We start from the raw sequence: 19,013 nt of genomic DNA, 5'->3' as shown, positions 1-19,013 counted from the left end.
AAAATGGGGGGATGGGGGGGAGGGGCCCTGGGGGGATCCAGGGGGGGGTCCCAGGGGGGTCCCGGGGGGTCCCAGGTTGATCCAGGGGGGTCCCAGGGGGGTCCTGGGGGGGTCCCAGGGGGGTCCTGGGGGGGTCCCAGGAGGGTCCTGGATCATCCTGGGGGGTCCCAGGGGGTCTTGGGGGGGTCCTGGATGATCCAGGAGGTCCAATCTGGGGGGTCCTGGGGGGGTCCCAGGGGGTCTTGGGGGGCCTGGGGGGATCCCAGGGGTGTCCCAGGAGGGTCCTGGATCATCCAGGGGGTCCTGGGGGGACCTGGGGGGGTCCCAGGAAGATCCAGGAGGTCCTGGGGGGTCCTGGGGGGGTCCCAGGGGGATCTGGGGGGTCCTGGGGGGGATCCAGAGGGGTCCTGGATCATCCAGGGGGTCCTGGGGGGATCTGGGGGGGTCCCAGGATGATCCAGGAGGTCCCAGGGGGGTCCCGGGGAGGTCCTGGGGGGATCTGGGGGGTCCCGGGACATCCAGAGGGGTCCTGGGGGGTCCCAGGATGAGCCAGGGGGGTCCCAGGGGGGTCCCAGGGGGGTCCCGGAGGATCTGGAGGGGTCCCAGGGGGGTCCTGGATCATCCTGGGGGGTCCTGGGGGGGTCCCGGGGGGTTCCAGGAGGTCCCAGGGGGGTCCCGGGGGAGTCCTGGGGGGATCTGGAGGGATCCGGAGGGATCTGGGGGGTCCTGGGACATCCAGAGGGGTCCTGTGGGGTCCCAGGAAGACCCAGGAGGTCCTGGGGGGTCCTGGGATGATCCAGGGGGGTCCTGGGGGGGTCCCGGAGGATCTGGAGGGGTCCCAGGGTGATCCAGGGGGTCCTGGGGGGATCTGGGGGGTCTGGGGGGGATCCAGAGGGGTCCCAGGGGGGTCCTGGATCATCCTGGGGGGATCTGGGGGGGTCCCTGGGGGTCCTGGGGTGACTCAGGGGGGTCCCAGGGGGGTCCTGGATCATCCTGGGGGTCCCGGGGGGGTCTGGGGGGGATCCAGGGGGGTCCCAAGGGGGTCCCGGATTATCCAGGGGGGTCCCAGGGTGATCCTGGGGGTCCCAGGATGATCCAGGAAGGTTCTGGGGGGTCCTGGGGGGCTCCCGGAAGGTCTCGGGGGGATCCAGGGGGGTCCTGGGACGATCCAGAGGGTTCTGGGGGGGGGTCCCAGGATGATCCAGGGGCTCCCGGGGTGATCTGGGGGGGTTCCTGGAGGTCCCAGGAGGATCCAGGGGGGTCCTGGGGGGTCCCAGGATGATCCTGGAGGTCCCTGGAGGTCCCTGGGGGTCCCAGGGGTGTCCTGGGGTGGATCCTGGGGGTCCCAGGATGATCCAGGGGGGTCCTGGGATGATCCAGAGGCTCCTGGGGTGATCCCTGGGGGTCCCGGGATGATCCTGGGGGGATCCGGGGGGATCCTGGAGGTCCCAGGAGGATCCAGGGGGGTCCAGGGGGGCTCCCGGGAGGTCCCAGGACAATCCTGGGGTGATCCCTGGGGGTCCTGGGATGATCCAGGGGGGATCCTGGGGGATCTTGGAGGTCCCTGGAGGTCCCAGGATGATCCTGGAGGTCCCTGGGGTGTCCCAGGGGTGTCCCGGGATGATCCAGGGTGGTCCCAGGGTGGTCCCAGGGGTCCTGGGATGATCCAGGGGTGTCCTGGGAGGATCCTGGGGGTCCCAGGGTGGTCCTGGGGTGTCCCGGGATGATCCAGGGGTGTCCTGGGAGGATCCTGGGGGTCCCAGGAGGGTCCTGGGGTGGATCCTGGGGGTCCCTGGGGGTCCCAGGGGTGTCCTGGGGGTGTCCTGGGGGTCCCAGGGGTGTCCCAGGGGGGTCCAGGGGTGTCCTGGGAGGATCCTGAGGGGTCCCAGGATGATCCTGGGTGTCCCAGGGTGGTTCTGGGGGTGTCCCAGGGGTCCCGGGATGATCCAGGAGGGTCCTGGGAGGATCCTGGGGGTCCCTGGGGGGGTCCCTGGGTGTCCCAGGGGTCCTGGGATGATCCAGGGGTGTCCCAGGATGATCCAGGGGTGTCCTGGGAGGATCCTGGGGGTCCCAGGGGTGTCCCAGGGTGGTCCCGGGGGTCCCGCTGCCGTTAGGACGCGTGCTGCGCCGTGGAGAAGCAGAGCTTGAGCGTGTAGGGGTAGGGCCCGTCTGGGGGGGGGACACAGAGGGGTCAGGGGGGGTCAGGGGGGGCTCAGGGGGGGCTCAGGGACCCCCCCAGACCCCCCAGGACCCCCCCCAGACCCCCCAGGACCCCCCCCAGACCCCTCCCCAGGCACTCACTGGGGTTCTTCATCTGGAAGTGGTTGAGGAAGCCGAGGGTCTCCAGGGCGTCGCTCTTGGAGTCCCACTCCAGCAACCCCGAGGAGCTGCGCTCGCCTGGGGGGACAGCGGGGGGACAGCGGGGGGACATCGGGGTCAGGGGGGCACCCAGGGGGCAAAGGGACACCCCAGGGGTCAGGGGGGCACCCAGGGGTCAGCCAGGGGTCAGGGGGACACCCCAGGGGTCACTCAGGGGTCAGGGGGACACCCCAGGGGTCAGGGGGGACACCCCAGGGGTCACTCAGGGGTCAGGGGAACACCCCAGGGGTCAGGGGGGCACCCAAGGGTCACCCAGGGGTCAAAGGGACACCCCAGGGGTCACCCTGGGGTCACTCAGGGGTCAGGGGGACACCCAGGGGTCAGGGGGGCACCCCAGGGGTCAGGGCGACACCCCAGAGGTCAGGGGGGCACTCATGGGTCACCCAGGGGTCAAAGGGACACCCCAGGGGTCACCCCAGGGGTCAGGGCGACACCCCAGGGGTCAGGGGGGCACTGGGGGTCACCCCGGGGGTCAGGGGGACACCCAGGGGTCACTCAGGGGTCAGGGGGGCACCCCAGGGGTCAAAGGGACACCCCAGAGGTCACTCAGGGGTCAGGGGGTACCCAGGGGTCAGCCAGGGGTCAGCCAGGGGTCAGGGGGGCACCCAGGGGTCAAAGGGACACCCCAGAGGTCACTCAGGGGTCAGCCAGAGGTCACCCCAGGGGTCAGGGGGCACTCAGGGGTCAGGGGGGCACTGGGGGTCACCCAGGGGTCAGGGCGACACCCCAGGGGTCAGGGGGACACCCAGAGGTCACCCAGGGGTCAGGGGGGCACCCAGGGGTCAGCCAGGGGTCAGCCAGGGGTCAGCCAGGGGTCAGGGGGGCACCCAGGGGTCAGCCAGGGGTCAGCCAGGGGTCAGGGGGGCACTCAGAGGTCAGCCAGGGGTCAGGGGGACACCCAGGGGTCACCCAGGGGTCAGCCAGGGGTCAGGGGGGCACCCCAGGGGTCAGGGGGGCACCCAGGGGTCAGGGGGACACCCCAGGGGTCAGGGGGGCACCCCAGGGGTCGGGGGGGGCACTTGGGGGACACCCAGGGGTCACTCAGGGGTCAGGGGGACACCCAGGGGTCACCCAGGGGTCAGGGGGACACCCAGGGGTCACCCAGGGGTCAGGGGGGCACCCAAGGGTCACTCAGGGGTCAGGGGGACACCCCAGGGGTCAAAGGGACACCCCAGGGGTCACCCTGGGGTCACTCAGGGGTCAGGGGGACACCCAGGGGGCACCCAGGGGTCAGGGGGGTACCCCAGGGGTCAAAGGGACACCCCAGGGGTCAGGGGGACACCCCAGGGGGCACCCAGGGGTCAGGGGGTCACCCCAGGGGTCAAAGGGACACCCCAGGGGTCACCCAGGGGTCACTCAGGGGTCAGGGGGGCACCCCAGGGGGCACCCAGGGGTCAGCCAGGGGTCAGGGGGGCACCCAGGGGTCAGGGGGACACCCCAGGGGTCAGGGGGACACCCCAGGGGTCACCCAGGGGTCAGGGGGGCACCCAGGGGTCACTCAGGGGTCAGGGGGACACCCCAGGGGTCAGGGGGACACCCCAGGGGTCAAAGGGACACCCCAGGGGTCACCCTGAGGTCACTCAGGGGTCAGGGGGGCACCCAGGGGTCACCCAGGGGTCACTCAGGGGTCACCCAGGGGTCACCCAGGGGTCCCTCAGGGGTCACCCAGGGTCACCCAGGGGTCACTCAGGGGTCACTAAGGGGTCACTCAGAGGTCACTCAGGGGTCACCCAGGGTCACCCAGGGGTCACCCAGGGTCACCCAGGGGTCACCCAGAGGTCACCCAGGGGTCACTCAGAGGTCACCCAGGGGTCACCCAGGGGTCACTCAGGGGTCCCTCAGGGGTCACCCAGGGGCCACCCAGAGGTCACCCAGGGGTCACCCAGAGGTCACCCAGGAGTCACTTGGGTCACCCAGGGGTCACTCAGGGGTCACTCAGGGGTCACCCAGGGGTCAGGGGGGCACCCAGGGGTCACTCAGGGGTCACCCAGAGGTCACTCAGGGGTCACTCAGGGACCCCTCCCCCACACTCACTCTTGCCGGAGAACACCTTGACCGAGGACGGGCGCTTGACCCCGAGCTCATCGCAGATCTGGGGGGACACGAGGGGTCAGGGGGGGCTGGGGGGGTCAGGGGGGGTCAGGGAGGAGGAGGAGGAGGAGGAGGAGGAGGAGGAGGAGGAGGAGGAGGAGGAGGAGGAAGAGGAGGAGGAGGAAGAGGAGGAGGAGGAAGAGGAGGAGGAGGAAGAGGAGGAGGAGGAGGAGGAGGAGGAGGAGGAGGAGGAGGAGGAGGAGGAGGAGGAGGAGGAGGAGGAGGAGGAGGAGGAGGAAGGCAGAAACCAGAAGGAAAAGGGGAGGAGGAGCAGCAGGGGAGGCCGCAGAGCTGGGGGAAGAGGAGGAGGATGGAGAAGGAGGAGGAGGAGGATGATGAAGGAGGATGATGAAGGAGCAGGAGGATGATGAAGGAGCAGGATGAGGAGGATGAAGGAGAATAATGATGAAGGAGGAGGATGCAGGAGAAGGATGATGAAGGAGCAGCAGGAGGATGATGAAGGAGCAGGAGGATGATGAAGGAGCAGGAGGATGATGAAGGAGAATAATGATGAAGAAGGATGCAGGAGGATGCAGGAGAAGGATGATGAAGGAGCAGGATGCAGAAGGATGCAGAACGAGCAGGAGGATGATGAAGGAGCAGGAGGATGATGAAGGAGCAGGATGAGGATGATGAAGGAGCAGGATGAGGATGATGAAGGAGAATAATGATGAAGGAGGAGAATGCAGGAGAAGGATGATGAAGGAGCAGGAGGATGATGAAGGAGAATAATGATGAAGGAGAAGGACGCAGGAGGATGATGGAGGAGCAGGAGGATGATGAAGGAGCAGGAGAATGATGCAGGAGGATGCAGGAGGATGATGAAGGAGCAGGAGGATGATGAAGGAGCAGGAGGATGAAGGAGCAGGAGGATGATGAAGGAGGAGGATAAAGGATGATGAAGGAGCAGGAGGATGATGAAGGAGCAGGATGAGGAGGATGAAGGAGAATAATGATGAAGGAGGAGGATGCAGGAGAAGGATGATGAAGGAGCAGCAGGAGGATGATGAAGGAGCAGGAGGATGATGAAGGAGCAGGAGGATGATGAAGGAGAATAATGATGAAGAAGGATGCAGGAGGATGCAGGAGAAGGATGATGAAGGAGCAGGATGCAGAAGGATGCAGAACGAGCAGGAGGATGATGAAGGAGCAGGAGGATGATGAAGGAGCAGGAGGATGATGAAGGAGGAGGATAAAGGATGATGAAGGAGCAGGAGGATGATGAAGGAGCAGGATGAGGATGATGAAGGAGAATAGTGATGAAGGAGGAGAATGCAGGAGAAGGATGATGAAGGAGCAGGATGAGGATGATGAAGGAGAATAGTGATGAAGGAGGAGAATGCAGGATGAGGATGATGAAGGAGCAGGAGGATGATGAAGGAGAAGGACGCAGGAGGATGATGGAGGAGCAGGAGGATGATGAAGGAGCAGGAGGATGGTGAAGGAGCAGGAGAATGATGAAGGAGCAGGAGGATGATGAAGGAGCAGGATGATGAAGAAGCAGGAGGATGATGAAGGAGCAGGAGGAGGACGATGAAGGAGAATAATGATGAAGGAGGAGGATGCAGGAGGATGATGAAGGAGCAGCAGGAGGATGATGAAGAAGCAGGAGGATGATGAAGGAGCAGGAGGATGATGAAGGAGCAGGAGGATGATGAAGGAGAATAATGATGAAGAAGGATGCAGGAGAATGATGAAGGAGCAGGAGGATGATGAAGGAGGATGATGAAGGAGGATGAAGGATGATGCAGGAAGAGGAGGATGATGAAGGAGGAGGATAAAGGATGATGAAGGAGCAGGAGGAGGATGATGAAGGAGCAGGATGAGGATGATGAAGGACCATGATGATGATGAAGGAGCAGGATGAGGATGATGAAGGAGAATAATGATGAAGGAGGAGGATGCAGGAAGATGATGAAGGAGCAGGATGATGAAGGAGGATGATGAAGGAGGATGAAGGATGATGCAGGAAGAGGAGAATGACGAAGGAGGAGGATAAAGGATGATGAAGGAGCAGGAGGAGGATGATGAAGGACCACGATAACGACGAAGGAGCAGGCTGAGGATGATGAAGGAGAATAATGATGAAGGAGAAGGACGCAGGAGGATGCAGGAGGATGATGAAGGAGCAGCAGGAGGATGATGAAGGACCACGATAACGACGAAGGAGCAGGATGAGGATGATGAAGGAGAATAATGATGAAGGAGAATAATGATGAAGGAGGAGGATACAGGAGAAGGATGATGAAGGAGCAGGATGAGGATGATGAAGGAGCAGGAGGAGAATGATGAAGGAGAATAATGATGAAGGAGAAGGACACAGGAGGATGCAGGAGGATGATGAAGGAGCAGGAGGATGACGAAGGACCATGATAATGATGAAGGAGCAGGATGAGGATGATGAAGGAGCAGGAGGAGGATGAAGAAGCAGGAGGATGATGCAGGAGGATGCAGGAGAATGCAGGAGCAGGATGATGATGATGAGGATGACGATGATGATGAAGGGCAGCCCCACCTCGTAGAAGTTCTCCTCGGTGACGTCCAGGGGGGCGTTGAAGAAGTGCAGGACGTTGCTGGGGTGTTGGATGCGGTTCTTGGCCGCCTGTTCGGGCGTGGAGAAGCGATTGTTGCGCGAGCCGCTGAAATCCTTGTAACTGCACGAGCCGTCCTCCAGCCCGTACGACTGTCCTGGCATGATGGCGTGCTGCTTGGAGACACTGGAGAGGGAAAAACGGGTTAAAAAACATCAAAAAGCAAAAAAATCCACCCTAAAAACCCCAAAAACCCCGAAATCCCCATAATCCATCCTAAATCCATCCTAAATCCATCCTAAATCCATCCCAAAATCCCTGTACGACTGCCCCGGCATGATGGCGTGCTGCTTCGAGACACTGGGGAGGGAAAAATGGGTTAGAAAACATCACAAACCAAAAAAATCCACCCTAAAAACCCCTAAATCCACCCCAAAAACCCCTAAATCCATCCTAAATCCATCCTAAAAACCCCTAATCAATGCCAGAAACCCCGTACGACTGCCCCGGCATGATGGCGTGCTGCTTGGAGACACTGGGGAGGGAAAAATGGGTCAGAAAACATCAAAATCCACAAAAATCAACCCCAAAAACCCAAAAAACCAACCCCAAAAACCCCAAAATCCCTAAATCCATCCTAAATCCATCCTAAATCCATCCCAAAATCCCCGTACGACTGCCCCGGCATGATGGCGTGCTGCTTGGAGACACTGCAGGGGAAAAATGGGTTAAAAAACATCAAAAACCCAAAAAATCCACCCTAAAAACCCCAAAATCCACCCCAAAATCCCTAAATCCATCCTAAATCCATCCATAAATCCATCCCCAAAACCCCGTACGACTGCCCCGGCATGATGGCGTGCTGCTTGGAGACACTGGGGAGGGAAAAATGGGTTAAAAAACCCCAAAATCCACAAAAATCAACACCAAAAACGCCTAAATCCACCCCAAAAACCCCAAAAAACCCCTAAATCCATCCTAAATCCATCCTAAATCCATCCTAAAACCCCCGTACGACTGCCCCGGCATGATGGCGTGCTGCTTGGAGACACTGCAGGGGAAAAATGGGTCAGAAAACATCAAAAACCCAAAAAATCCACCCCAAAAACCCCAAAATCCACCCCAAAAACCCCAAAAAACCCCTAAATCCACCCTAAATCCATCCTAAATCCATCCCCAAATCCCCGTACGACTGCCCCGGCATGATGGCGTGCTGCTTGGAGACACTGCAGGGGAAAAATGGGTCAGAAAACACCAAAAACCAAAAAAATCCACCCTAAAAACCCCAAAATCCACCCTTAAAACCCCAAAATCCATAAATCCATCCTAAATCCATCCTAAATCCATCCTAAAACCCCCTAATCAACGCCAGAAACCCCGTACGACTGCCCCGGCATGATGGCGTGCTGCTTGGAGACACTGGGGAGGGAAAAATGGGTTAAAAAACACCAAAAACCAAAAAAATCCACCCTAAAAACCCCAAAATCCACCCCAAAAACCCCAAAATCCCTAAATCCATCCTAAATCCATCCTAAAACCCCCTAATCAACGCCAAAATCCCCGTACGACTGCCCCGGCATGATGGCGTGCTGCTTGGAGACACTGGGGAGGGAAAAACGGGTCAGAAAACACCAAAACCATCCCAAAAACCAAAAAAATCAACCCCAAAAACCCCAAAATCCACCCTAAAATCCATAAATCCATCCTAAATCCATCCTAAAAACCCCGTACGACTGCCCCGGCATGATGGCGTGCTGCTTGGAGACACTGCAGGGGAAAAATGGGTTAGAGAGCCCCAAAATCCACAAAAATCCACCCCAAAAACCCCAAAATCCACCCTAAAACCCATAAATCCATCCTAAATCCATCCTAAATCCATCCTAAAAACCCCGTACGACTGCCCCGGCATGATGGCGTGCTGCTTGGAGACACTGCAGGGGAAAAATGGGTCAGAAAACACCAAAAACCCAAAAAATCAACCCCAAAAACCCAAAAAACCAACCCCAAAACCCCCAAAATCCCTAAATCCATCCTAAATCCATCCTAAAAACCCCGTACGACTGCCCCGGCATGATGGCGTGCTGCTTCGAGACACTGGGGAGGGAAAAATGGGTTAGAAAACATCAAAAACCCAAAAAATCAACCCCAAAAACCCAAAAAACCAACCCCAAAAACCCCAAAATCCCTAAATCCATCCTAAAAACCCCGTACGACTGCCCCGGCATGATGGCGTGCTGCTTGGAGACACTGGGGAGGGAAAAATGGGTCACAAAACACCAAAATCATCCCAAAAATCAAAAAAATCAACCCCAAAAACCCCTAAATCCATCCCAAAAACCCCTAAATCCACAAAAATCCACCCCAAAAACCCCAAAATCCATAAATCCATCCCAAAATCCCCGTACGACTGCCCCGGTATGATGGCGTGCTGCTTGGAGACACTGGGGAGGGAAAAATGGGTCAGAAAACACCAAAAACCAAAAAAATCCATCCTAAAAACCCCAAAATCCACCCTAAAATCCATAAATCCATCCTAAAATCCATAAATCTATCCTAAAATCCCCGTACGACTGCCCCGGCGCAATGCGGCGCTGCTTGGAGACGCTGGGGGGGGAGAAACGGGTCAGAAAACACCAAAAACCACAAAAATCAACCCCAAAAACCCCAAAATCCACCCCAAAAACCCCTAAATCCCTAAATCCATCCTAAATCCCTAAATCCATCCTAAAAACCCCGTACGACTGCCCCGGCATGATGGCGTGCTGCTTGGAGACACTGGGGAGGGAAAAATGGGTCAGAAAACACCAAAAACCAAAAAAATCCATCCTAAAAACCCCAAAATCCACCCCAAAAACCCCAAAATCAACGCCAGAAACCCCGTACGACTGCCCCGGCATGATGGCGTGCTGCTTGGAGACACTGGAGAGGGAAAAATGGGTTAGAGAGCCCCAAAAACCCCAAAAATCCACCCTAAAAACCCCTAAATCCATCCCAAAATCCCTAAATCCATCCTAAATCCATCCTAAATCCATCCTAAAACCCCCTAATCAACGCCAAAATCCCCGTACGACTGTCCCGGCATGATGGCGTGCTGCTTGGAGACACTGGAGGGGAAAACGGGTCAGAAAACATCGAAAACCAAAAAAATCAACCCCAAAATCCACCCCAAAAACCCCTAAATCCATCCTAAAATCCATAAATCCATCCTAAAATCCCCGTACGACTGCCCCGGCATGATGGCGTGCTGCTTGGAGACACTGGGGAGGGAAAAACGGGTCAGAAAACATCAAAAACCAAAAAAATCCATCCTAAAAACCCCAAAATCCACCCCAAAAACCCCAAAAAACCCCTAAATCCATCCTAAATCCATCCTAAATCCATCCTAAAATCCCCGTACGACTGCCCCGGCATGATGGCGTGCTGCTTGGAGACACTGGGGAGGGAAAAACGGGTTAAAAAACACCAAAACCATCCCAAAAATCAAAAAAATCAACCCCAAAAACCCCTAAATACACCCTAAAATCCATAAATCCATCCTAAATCCATCCTAAAAACCCTCTACGACTGCCCCGGCATGACGGCGTGCTGCTTGGAGACACTGGGGGGGGAGAAACGGGTCAGAAAGCCCCAAAAACCACAAAAATCAACCCCAAAAAGTCCAAAATCCACCCCAAAATCCCCCAAATCCACCCCAAAAACCCCAAAATCCACCCCAAAATCCCTAAATCCATCCTAAATCCATCCTAAAAACCCCGTACGACTGCCCCGGCATGATGGCGTGCTGCTTGGAGACACTGGGGAGGGAAAAATGGGTTAAAAAACATCAAAAACCCAAAAAATCAACCCCAAAAACCCAAAAAACCAACCCCAAAACCCCCAAAATCCCCTAAATCCATCCTAAATCCATCCTAAATCCATCCTAAAAACCCTCTACGACTACCCCGGCATGATGGCGTGCTGCTTGGAGACACTGGGGAGGGAAAAATGGGTCAGAAAACACCAAAATCCACAAAAGTCAACACCAAAAACCCCAAAATCCACCCCAAAAACCCCAAAAAACCCCTAAATCCATCCTAAATCCATCCTAAAACCCCCTAATCAACGCCAAAATCCCCGTACGACTGCCCCGGCATGATGGCGTGCTGCTTGGAGACACTGGGGAGGGAAAAATGGGTTAGAGAGCCCCAAAAACCCCAAAAATCCACCTCAAAAACCCCAAAATCCACCCCAAAAATCCCAAAATCCCTAAATCCATCCTAAATCCATCCTAAATCCATCCTAAATCCATCCCAAAAACCCCGTACGACTGCCCCGGTATGATGGCGTGCTGCTTGGAGACACTGGGGAGGGAAAAACGGGTCAGAAAACACCAAAAACCAAAAAAATCCACCCTAAAAACCCCAAAATCCACCCTAAAATCCCTAAATCCATCCTAAATCCATCCTAAATCCCTAAATCCATCCTAAATCCATCCTAAATCCATCCTAAAAACCCCGTACGACTGCCCCGGCATGATGGCGTGCTGCTTCGAGACGCTGGGGAGGGAAAAATGGGTCAGAGAGCCCCAAAAACCCCAAAAATCCATCCTGAAAACCCCAAAATCCACAAAAATCCACCCCAAAATCCATAAATCCATCCTAAATCCATCCTAAATCCATCCTAAATCCATCCTAAATCCATCCCAAAATCCCCGTACGACTGCCCCGGCATGACGGCGTGCTGCTTGGAGACACTGGAGAGGGAAAAATGGGTCAGAGAACACCAAAATCATCCCAAAAATCAAAAAAATCAACCCCAAAAACCCCAAAATCCACAAAAATCCATCCTAAAAACCCCCTAATCAATGCCAGAAACCCCGTACGACTGCCCCGGCACGATGGCGTGCTGCTTGGAGACACTGGGGAGGGAAAAATGGGTCAGAAAACACCAAAATCCACAAAAATCCACCCCAAAAACCCCAAAATCCACAAAAATCCACCCCAAAAACCCCAAAATCTCTAAATCCATCCTAAATCCATCCTAAATCCACCCCCAAATCCCCGTATGACTGCCCCGGCATGATGGCGTGCTGCTTGGAGACACTGAAGGGGAAAAATGGGTTAGAGAGCCCCAAAAACGCAAAATATCCACCCCAAAAACCCCAAAATCCACAAAAATCCACTCCAAAAACCCCCAAATCCACCCCAAAATCCCCGTACGACTGCCCCGGCGCAATGCGGCGCTGCTTGGAGACGCTGGGGGGGGAGAAACGGGTCAGAAAGCCCCAAAAACCACAAAAATCAACCCCAAAAACCACAAAAATCCACCCCAAAAACCCCAAATCCACCCCAAAATCCCCGTACGACGGCCCCGGCGCAATGCGGCGCTGCTTGGAGACACTGGGGGGGAGAAATGGGTCAGAAAGCCCAAAAAACCACCCCAAAAACCACAAAATCCACCCCAAAATCCCCCAAATCCATCCTAAAAATCCCAAAATCCACCCCAAAATCCCCAAAATCCACCCTAAAAACCCCAAATCCACCCCAAAATCCCCCCGTGAGTGCCCCGGTGCCGTCGGGCGCTGCTCGGCCACGCCGGGAAGGGCAAAAATTGGGGTTACAGAGCCCAAGAACCCCAAAAATGCACCAGAGACCCCTCCCCAAATACCCCAGGAACCCCCAAACACCCCAGAGCCCCCCATAAACACCCCAGAACCTTCCAAACACCCCAGAGACCCCTCCCCAAATACCCCAGAGCACCCCCAAACACCCCAGGAACCCCCAGACCCCCCAAACACCCCAGAGCCCCCTCCCCAAACACCTCAGGAACCCCTCAAACATTCCTGAGCTCCTCCCCAGACACCCCCAGACCCCCAAACACCCCAGAGACCCCTCCGCAAACACCTCAGGAACCCCTCAAACACCCCAGAGCCCCCCAAAGACCCCAGAGCCCCCTCCCCAAACACCCCAGAGCACCCCCAAACACCCCCAGACCCCCAAACACCTCAGGAACCCCCAAAGATGCCCCCGAGCCCCCTCCCCAAACACCCCAGAGCACCCCCAAACACCCCCAGACACCTCAGGAACCCCTCAAACACCCCAAGGACCCCCAAACACCCCCAGGAACTCCCAGAGACCCCTCCCCAAACACCCTCCAAACACCCCAGAGCCCCCCAAACACCCCCCAAACACCCCCCAAACACCCCCGAGCCCCCCAAACACCCCAAAGCCCCCTCCCCAAACACCTCAGGAACCCCCAAAGATGCCCCAGGAACTCCCCCAATCACCCCCAGAGCCCCCTCCCCAAACACCCCTGAGCCCCCCCCAAACCCCCCAGAGCCCCTCCAGACCCCCCAGAGCCCCTCCAGACCCCCCCGAGCCCCCCAGGAACCCCCCAAACACCTCAGGAACCCCCAAACACCCCTGAGCCCCCCCAAACACCCCTGAGCCCCCCCAAACACCCCTGAGCACCCCCAAACACCTCTGAGCACCCCAAACACCCCAAAGACCCCCCCCAAACACCTCTGAGCACCCCTCAAACACCTCAGGACCCCCCCAAACCCCCCTGAGCACCCCTCAAACACCCCCTGAGCCCCCCCAAAACATCCCCAAGCACCCCTCAAACACCTCAGGACCCCCCCAAACACCCCAAAGACACCCCCCAAACCCCCCAGATGCCCCCCAAACACCCCCAAGCACCCCTCAAACACCTCAGGGCCCCCCCAAACCCCCCCAGACCCCCCCCAAACACCCCTCAAACACCTCAGGACCCCCCCAAACACCCCAAACACCCCTGAGCACCCCTCAAACACCTCAGGACCCCCCCCAAACACTCCAAAGACCCCCCCCAAACCCCCCTGAGCCCCCTCCAAACACCTCTGAGCACCCCTCAAACACCTCAGGACCCCCCCAAACACCCCAACGACCCCCCCCAAACCCCCCTGAGCACCCCCCAAACACCTCAGGACCCCCCCAGAGCCCCCCCAAAACACCCCCAAGCCCCCCCCAAACACCTCAGGACCCCCCCAAACCCCCCCAGACCCCCCCCAAACACCCCCCAAACATCTCAGGACCCCCCCAAATGCCCCCCCAGACCCCCCCCCAAAGCCCCCAGCCCCACCAGACGTTGAGCTTCTGGCCGAACATGAAGTTGTTGTTGAGGTGGGTGATGGCTCTGTCCACGGCGTAACCATCGGCCATCTCCACCATGGCCGCGCCCGGCTTGCTCTTCATGAACTTCACCTGCCGGGACAGGTGAGGACAGGTGAGGACACCTGGGACAGGTGAGGGACACCTGGAGCACGTGAGGGACACCTGGGACAGGTGAGGGACACCTGGGACGGGTGAGGGACACCTGGGATGGGTGAGGAACACCTGGAGCACGTGAGGGACACCTGGGATGGGTGAGGGACAGGTGAGGGACACCTGGGATGGGTGAGGAACACCTGGAGCACGTGAGGAACCCCCCATAGAACCCCAAAGTGTTCCCCCTTGTTCTTCATGAACTTCACCTGACGGGACAGGTGAGGGACACCTGGGACAGGTGAGGGACAGGTGAGGGACAGGTGAGGGACAGGTGAGGGACAGGTGAGGGACAGCTGGGATAGGTGAGGGACAGGTGAGGGACAGGTGAGGGACAGGTGAGGGACAGGTGAGGGACACCTGGGACAGGTGAGGGACAGGTGAGGGACAGGTGAGGGACAGGTGAGGACACCTGGGACAGGTGAGGGACAGGTGAGGGACAGGTGAGGGACAGGTGAGGGACAGGTGAGGGACACCTGGGATGGGTGAGGGACAGGAGAGGGACAGGTGAGGGACAGGTGAGGGACACCTGGGATGGGTGAGGGACAGGAGAGGGACAGGTGAGGGACACCTGGGATGGGTGAGGGACACCTGGGACAGGTGAGGGACAGGTGAGGGACGGGTGAGGGACACCTGGGATGGGTGAGGGACACCTGGGACAGGTGAGGGACAGGTGAGGGACGGGTGAGGGACACCTGGGATGGGTGAGGGACACCTGGGACAGGTGAGGGACAGGTGAGGGACAGCTGGGACAGGTGAGGGACACCTGGGACAGGTGAGGGGACAGGTGAGGGACAGCTGGGACAGGTGAGGGACACCTGGGATGGGTGAGGAACACCTGGAGCACGTGAGGAACCCCCCATAGAACCCTGAACTGCTCCCCCTTGCTCTTCATGAGCTTCACCTGCTGGGACACGGACAGGTGAGGACACCTGGGACAGGTGAGGGACAGGTGAGGGACACCTGGGACAGGTGAGGGACACCTGGGATGGGTCAGGGACACCTCGGACAGGTGAGGAACCCCCTAGAGAACCCCCAGGACCCCTCCCCACCTTCTCCACGTTCCCGTAGAGGCAGAAGACGTTGAAGACGCGGTCACAGCTCACCTTGGCCTGGTCCAGCCCCACTGAGGACCCCCAAACCCACCCCAGCACCCCCCAATTCCCCTTTAGGACCCCCAAACACCCCTCAAACCCCTCCCAGGACCCCCCAAACCCCTCCAGGACCCCTCCCCACCTTCTCCACGTTCCCGTAGAGGCAGAAGACGTTGAAGACGCGGTCGTGGCTCACCTTGACCTGGTCCAGCCCCACTGAGGACCCCCCAAACCCCCTCCAGGACCCTCAAAACCCACCCCAGGACCCCCCAATTCCCCTCCAGGACCCCCCAGGACCCCTCCCCACCTTCTCAACATTCCCGTAGAGGCAGAAGACGTTGAAGACGCGGTCGCAGTTCATCTTGACCTGGTCCAGCCCCACTGAGGACCCCCCAATTCCTCTCTAGGAACCCCAAACCCCCCTCAAACCTCCCCCAGGACCCCCAAACCCCCCCCAGGACCCCTCCCCACCTTCTCCACGTTCCCGTAGAGGCAGAAGACGTTGAAGACGCGGTCGTGGCTCACCTTGACCTGGTCCAGCCCCACTGAGGACCCCCCACACCCCCCTCTAGAACCCCCCAATTCCCCTTTAGGACCCCCAAACCCCCCTCAAACCCATCCCAGGACCCCCTAAAGCCCTCCAGGACCCCTCCCCACCTTCTCCACGTTCCCGTAGAGGCAGAAGACGTTGAAGACGCGGTCGTGGCTCACCTTGACCTGGTCCAGCCCCACTGAGGACCCCCCACACCCCCCTCTAGAACCCCCCAATTCCCCTTTAGGACCCCCAAACCCCCCTCAAACCCATCCCAGGACCCCCTAAAGCCCTCCAGGACCCCTCCCCACCTTCTCCACGTTCCCGTAGAGGCAGAAGACGTTGAAGACGCGGTCACAGCTCACCTTGGCCTGGTCCAGCCCCACTGAGGACCCCCCAGTTCCCCTTTAGGACCCCCCAGGACCCCCTCAGGACCCCCTAAACCCCCCCAAATTCCCCCCAGGACCCCTCCCCACCTTCTCCACGTTCCCGTAGAGGCAGAAGACGTTGAAGACGCGGTCGCAGTTCATCTTGGCCTGGTCCAGCCCGTACACCATCAGCACGGGCGAGTCGGCGTGGGGGCCGTAGTCGGGGGGCGGCGGCGGGGGCGGGGGGGGGTGCCCGTACTGGGGTCCGTAGCGCCCGGGACCCCTGCGGTGCCCCCCACCCACCGGGGGGGGTCCCATGCGCCGACCCTCGTAGTGAGGGGGAGGGGGCCCGTAGCCCTCGTCGTGGTAGTGGCCGTGGTGGTAACCGGCGTGGGGACCACCTGGGGGGCAGCGGGGGGAGCCTGAGACCCCCGGGAGCCTCGGTGAGAGGATGGAGGGGACTGGGGGAGACCCCCAGAGACCCCCAAAGATACCCAGAGAGACCCCTGAAACCCCTGAGACCCCCGGGAGCCCCGGTGAGAGGATGGAGAGGACTGGGGGAGACCCCCAGAGAGACCCAGAGACCCCCTGAGACACCAGAGAGACCCCTGAAACCCCTGAGACCCCCGGGAGCCACGGTGAGAGGATGGAGAGGACTGGGGGAGACCCCCAGAGAAACCCAGAGAGACCCCCTGAAACCCCTGAGACCCCTGAGACCCCCGGGAGCCCCGGTGAGAGGATGGAGAGGACTGGGGGAGACCCCCAGAGACCCCCTGAGACACCCAGAGAAACCCAGAGACCCCCCAGAGACCCCCAGAGAGACCCCAGAGACCCCCCTGAGACCCCCGGGAGCCTCGGTGAGAGGATGGAGGGGACTGGGGGGAGACCCCCAGAGACCCCCCAGAGAAACCCAGAGACCCCCCAGAGAAACCCAGAGAAACCCAGAGACCCCCAGAGACACCCCCAGAGAGACCCCTGAAACCCCTGAGACCCCCGGGAGCCCCGGTGAGAGGATGGAGGGGACTGGGGGAGACCCCCAGAGACCCCCAGAGACCCCCCAGAGACCCCAGAGAAACCCAGAGAGACCCCTGAAACTCCTGAGACCCCCGAGAGCCCCGGTGAGAGACTGGAGAGGACTGGGGGGAGACCCCCAGAGAGACCCCCCAAACCTTCCCCCAACCCCCCCCAGATCTGCCCCCAGCCCCCCGAAACCCCCCCAAACCTCCCCCAGCCCCCCCAAACCTGCCCCAAACCCCCCAAACCTTCCCCAAACCCCCCCAGATCTGCCCCCAGCCCCCCGAAACCTGCCCCAAACCCCCTCAAACCTGCCCCCAACCCCTCAAACCCCCCCAAACCTGCCCCAAACCCCCCCAAACCTCCCCAAACTTGACCCAACCCCCCCAAACCTTCCCTCAACCCCCCCCACCCCCCTCAAACCTGCCCCAAACCCCCCCAAACCCCCCCAAACCTTCCCTCAACCCCTCCAGCCCTGTCCCCAGGCCCCCCAAACCCCCTCAAACCCCCCCAAATTTTCCCCAGACCCCCCCAAACCTTCTCCCAACCCCCCAAGCCCCCCCAAACCTTCCCTCAACCCCCCCAAAACTGCCCCCACACTCCCACAAACCCCCCCAACCCTTTCCCAAACCTCCCCAAACCTGCCCTCAACACCCCCAAATCTCCTCAAACCTTCCCCTAGCCCCCCCAAACCCCCCCAACCCCCCCAAACCTTCCCCCAAACCCCCCCAAATCAGCCCCAACCCTCCCAGATCTGCCCCAAACCCCCCCAAACCTTCCCCCAGCCCCCCCAAACCCCCTCTCAACCCCCCCAGATCTGCCCCCACATCCCCCAAATCTCTTCAAACCTGCCCCCAGCCCCCCCAAACCCCCCCAAACCTGCCCCAAACCCCCCCAAAACTGCCCCAGACCCCCCCAAACCTGCCCCCAGCCCCCCAAACCTTCCCCAAACCCCCCCAAACCTGCCCCCAGCCCCCCCAAACCCCCCCCAAGCCCCCCAGGCCAGCCCCCACGTACCGTACTCGGCCGGGTGGTCCCCCAGGAGGGGCGGCTGCCGCTGCCGCTTGTTGGGGTTCCCACCGGGGTCTCCTGGGGGGGGAGGGGAAGGGGGGAGGGGAAGGGGGGAGGGGAAGGGAGGAGGGGGGAGGGGAAGGGGGGAGGGGAATGGGGGAGGGGAATGGGGGAGTGGATGGGGGAGGGGAATGGGGAGGGGAATGGGGGAGGGGAATGGGGAGGGGAGGGGGGAGGGGGGAGGGGGATGGGGGAGGGGAAGGGAGGAGGGGGGAGGGGAAGGGGAAGGGGGAGGGGAATGGGGGAAGGGAATGGGGGAGAGGAATGGGGGAGGGGATGGGGGAGAGGAATGGGGGAGGGGGATGGGGAGGGGATGGGGGAGGGGGAGGGGAATGGGGGAGGGGAATGGGGAAGGGAATGGGGGAGGGGAAGGGGGGAGGGGAATGGGGGAGGGGAATGGGGAGGGGAATGGGGGAGGGGAATGGGGAATGGGGGAGGGGAATGGGGGAGGGGAATGGGAATGGGGGATGGGAATGGGGGAGGGGAATGAGGATGGGGGAGGGGAATGGAGGAGAGGAATGGGGGAAGGGAATGGGGATGGGGGAGGGGGATGGGAATGGGAATGGGGGAGGGGAATGGGGGAGGGGAATGGGGGAGGGGAATGGGGAAGGGGATGGGGATGGGGGAGGGGAATGGGGGAGGGGAATGGGGAT

General features: G+C 59.9%; 1 protein-coding gene and 2 long non-coding RNA genes across 17 annotated transcripts in view; 2 read left to right on the top strand and 1 right to left on the bottom strand.

Moving 5' to 3' along the window:
- Positions 1 to 19,013, bottom strand: part of HNRNPL (heterogeneous nuclear ribonucleoprotein L) — a 44,901-nt gene that overhangs the window by 9,328 nt on the left and 16,560 nt on the right. The window contains exons 7-14 of one of the 12 annotated variants that reach the window (XM_058859871.1): positions 18,307 to 18,378; positions 16,384 to 16,697; positions 14,100 to 14,221; positions 12,052 to 12,082; positions 6,986 to 7,156; positions 4,414 to 4,471; positions 2,302 to 2,397; positions 2,042 to 2,169 (exon numbers count right to left, since the gene is read on the bottom strand). In XM_058859871.1, coding sequence (XP_058715854.1) covers positions 2,111 to 2,169; positions 2,302 to 2,397; positions 4,414 to 4,471; positions 6,986 to 7,156; positions 12,052 to 12,082; positions 14,100 to 14,221; positions 16,384 to 16,697; positions 18,307 to 18,378 — 923 coding nt within the window. In that variant the 3' untranslated portion in view covers positions 2,042 to 2,110. Of the gene's footprint in view, positions 1 to 2,041; positions 2,170 to 2,301; positions 2,398 to 4,413; positions 4,472 to 6,985; positions 7,188 to 7,540; positions 7,628 to 9,047; positions 9,688 to 10,691; positions 10,745 to 11,080; positions 11,269 to 11,463; positions 11,650 to 12,051; positions 12,083 to 12,171; positions 12,380 to 14,099; positions 14,222 to 16,383; positions 16,698 to 18,306; positions 18,379 to 19,013 lie in introns of those variants that run through there. The other 11 variants (XM_058859875.1, XM_058859870.1, XM_058859873.1 and 8 more) reach the window with 11 other exon arrangements.
- LOC131590042 (uncharacterized) lies at positions 860 to 2,083 on the top strand. Of its 4 annotated transcripts, none has more exons than XR_009279933.1 (4): positions 860 to 1,610; positions 1,652 to 1,705; positions 1,747 to 1,807; positions 2,004 to 2,083. It is a non-coding gene; the product is annotated as an uncharacterized LOC131590042 (long non-coding RNA). The 4 variants fall into 4 exon arrangements; XR_009279935.1 differs by lacking the exon at positions 2,004 to 2,083 and adding an exon at positions 1,932 to 1,989 and having other exon boundaries at positions 1,747 to 1,818; XR_009279932.1 differs by having other exon boundaries at positions 1,652 to 1,807.
- Positions 14,457 to 15,321, top strand: LOC131590045 (uncharacterized). The gene is made up of 3 exons (XR_009279938.1): positions 14,457 to 14,502; positions 14,592 to 14,661; positions 15,080 to 15,321. It is a non-coding gene; the product is annotated as an uncharacterized LOC131590045 (long non-coding RNA).

The sequence above is a fragment of the Poecile atricapillus genome, chromosome 31 (genome assembly GCF_030490865.1).
Source record: "Poecile atricapillus isolate bPoeAtr1 chromosome 31, bPoeAtr1.hap1, whole genome shotgun sequence".
Classification (NCBI taxonomy): domain Eukaryota; kingdom Metazoa; phylum Chordata; class Aves; order Passeriformes; family Paridae; genus Poecile; species Poecile atricapillus.
Note: the sequence above shows the minus strand (reverse complement) of the source record. Positions and strands in the feature narration are given on the sequence as shown.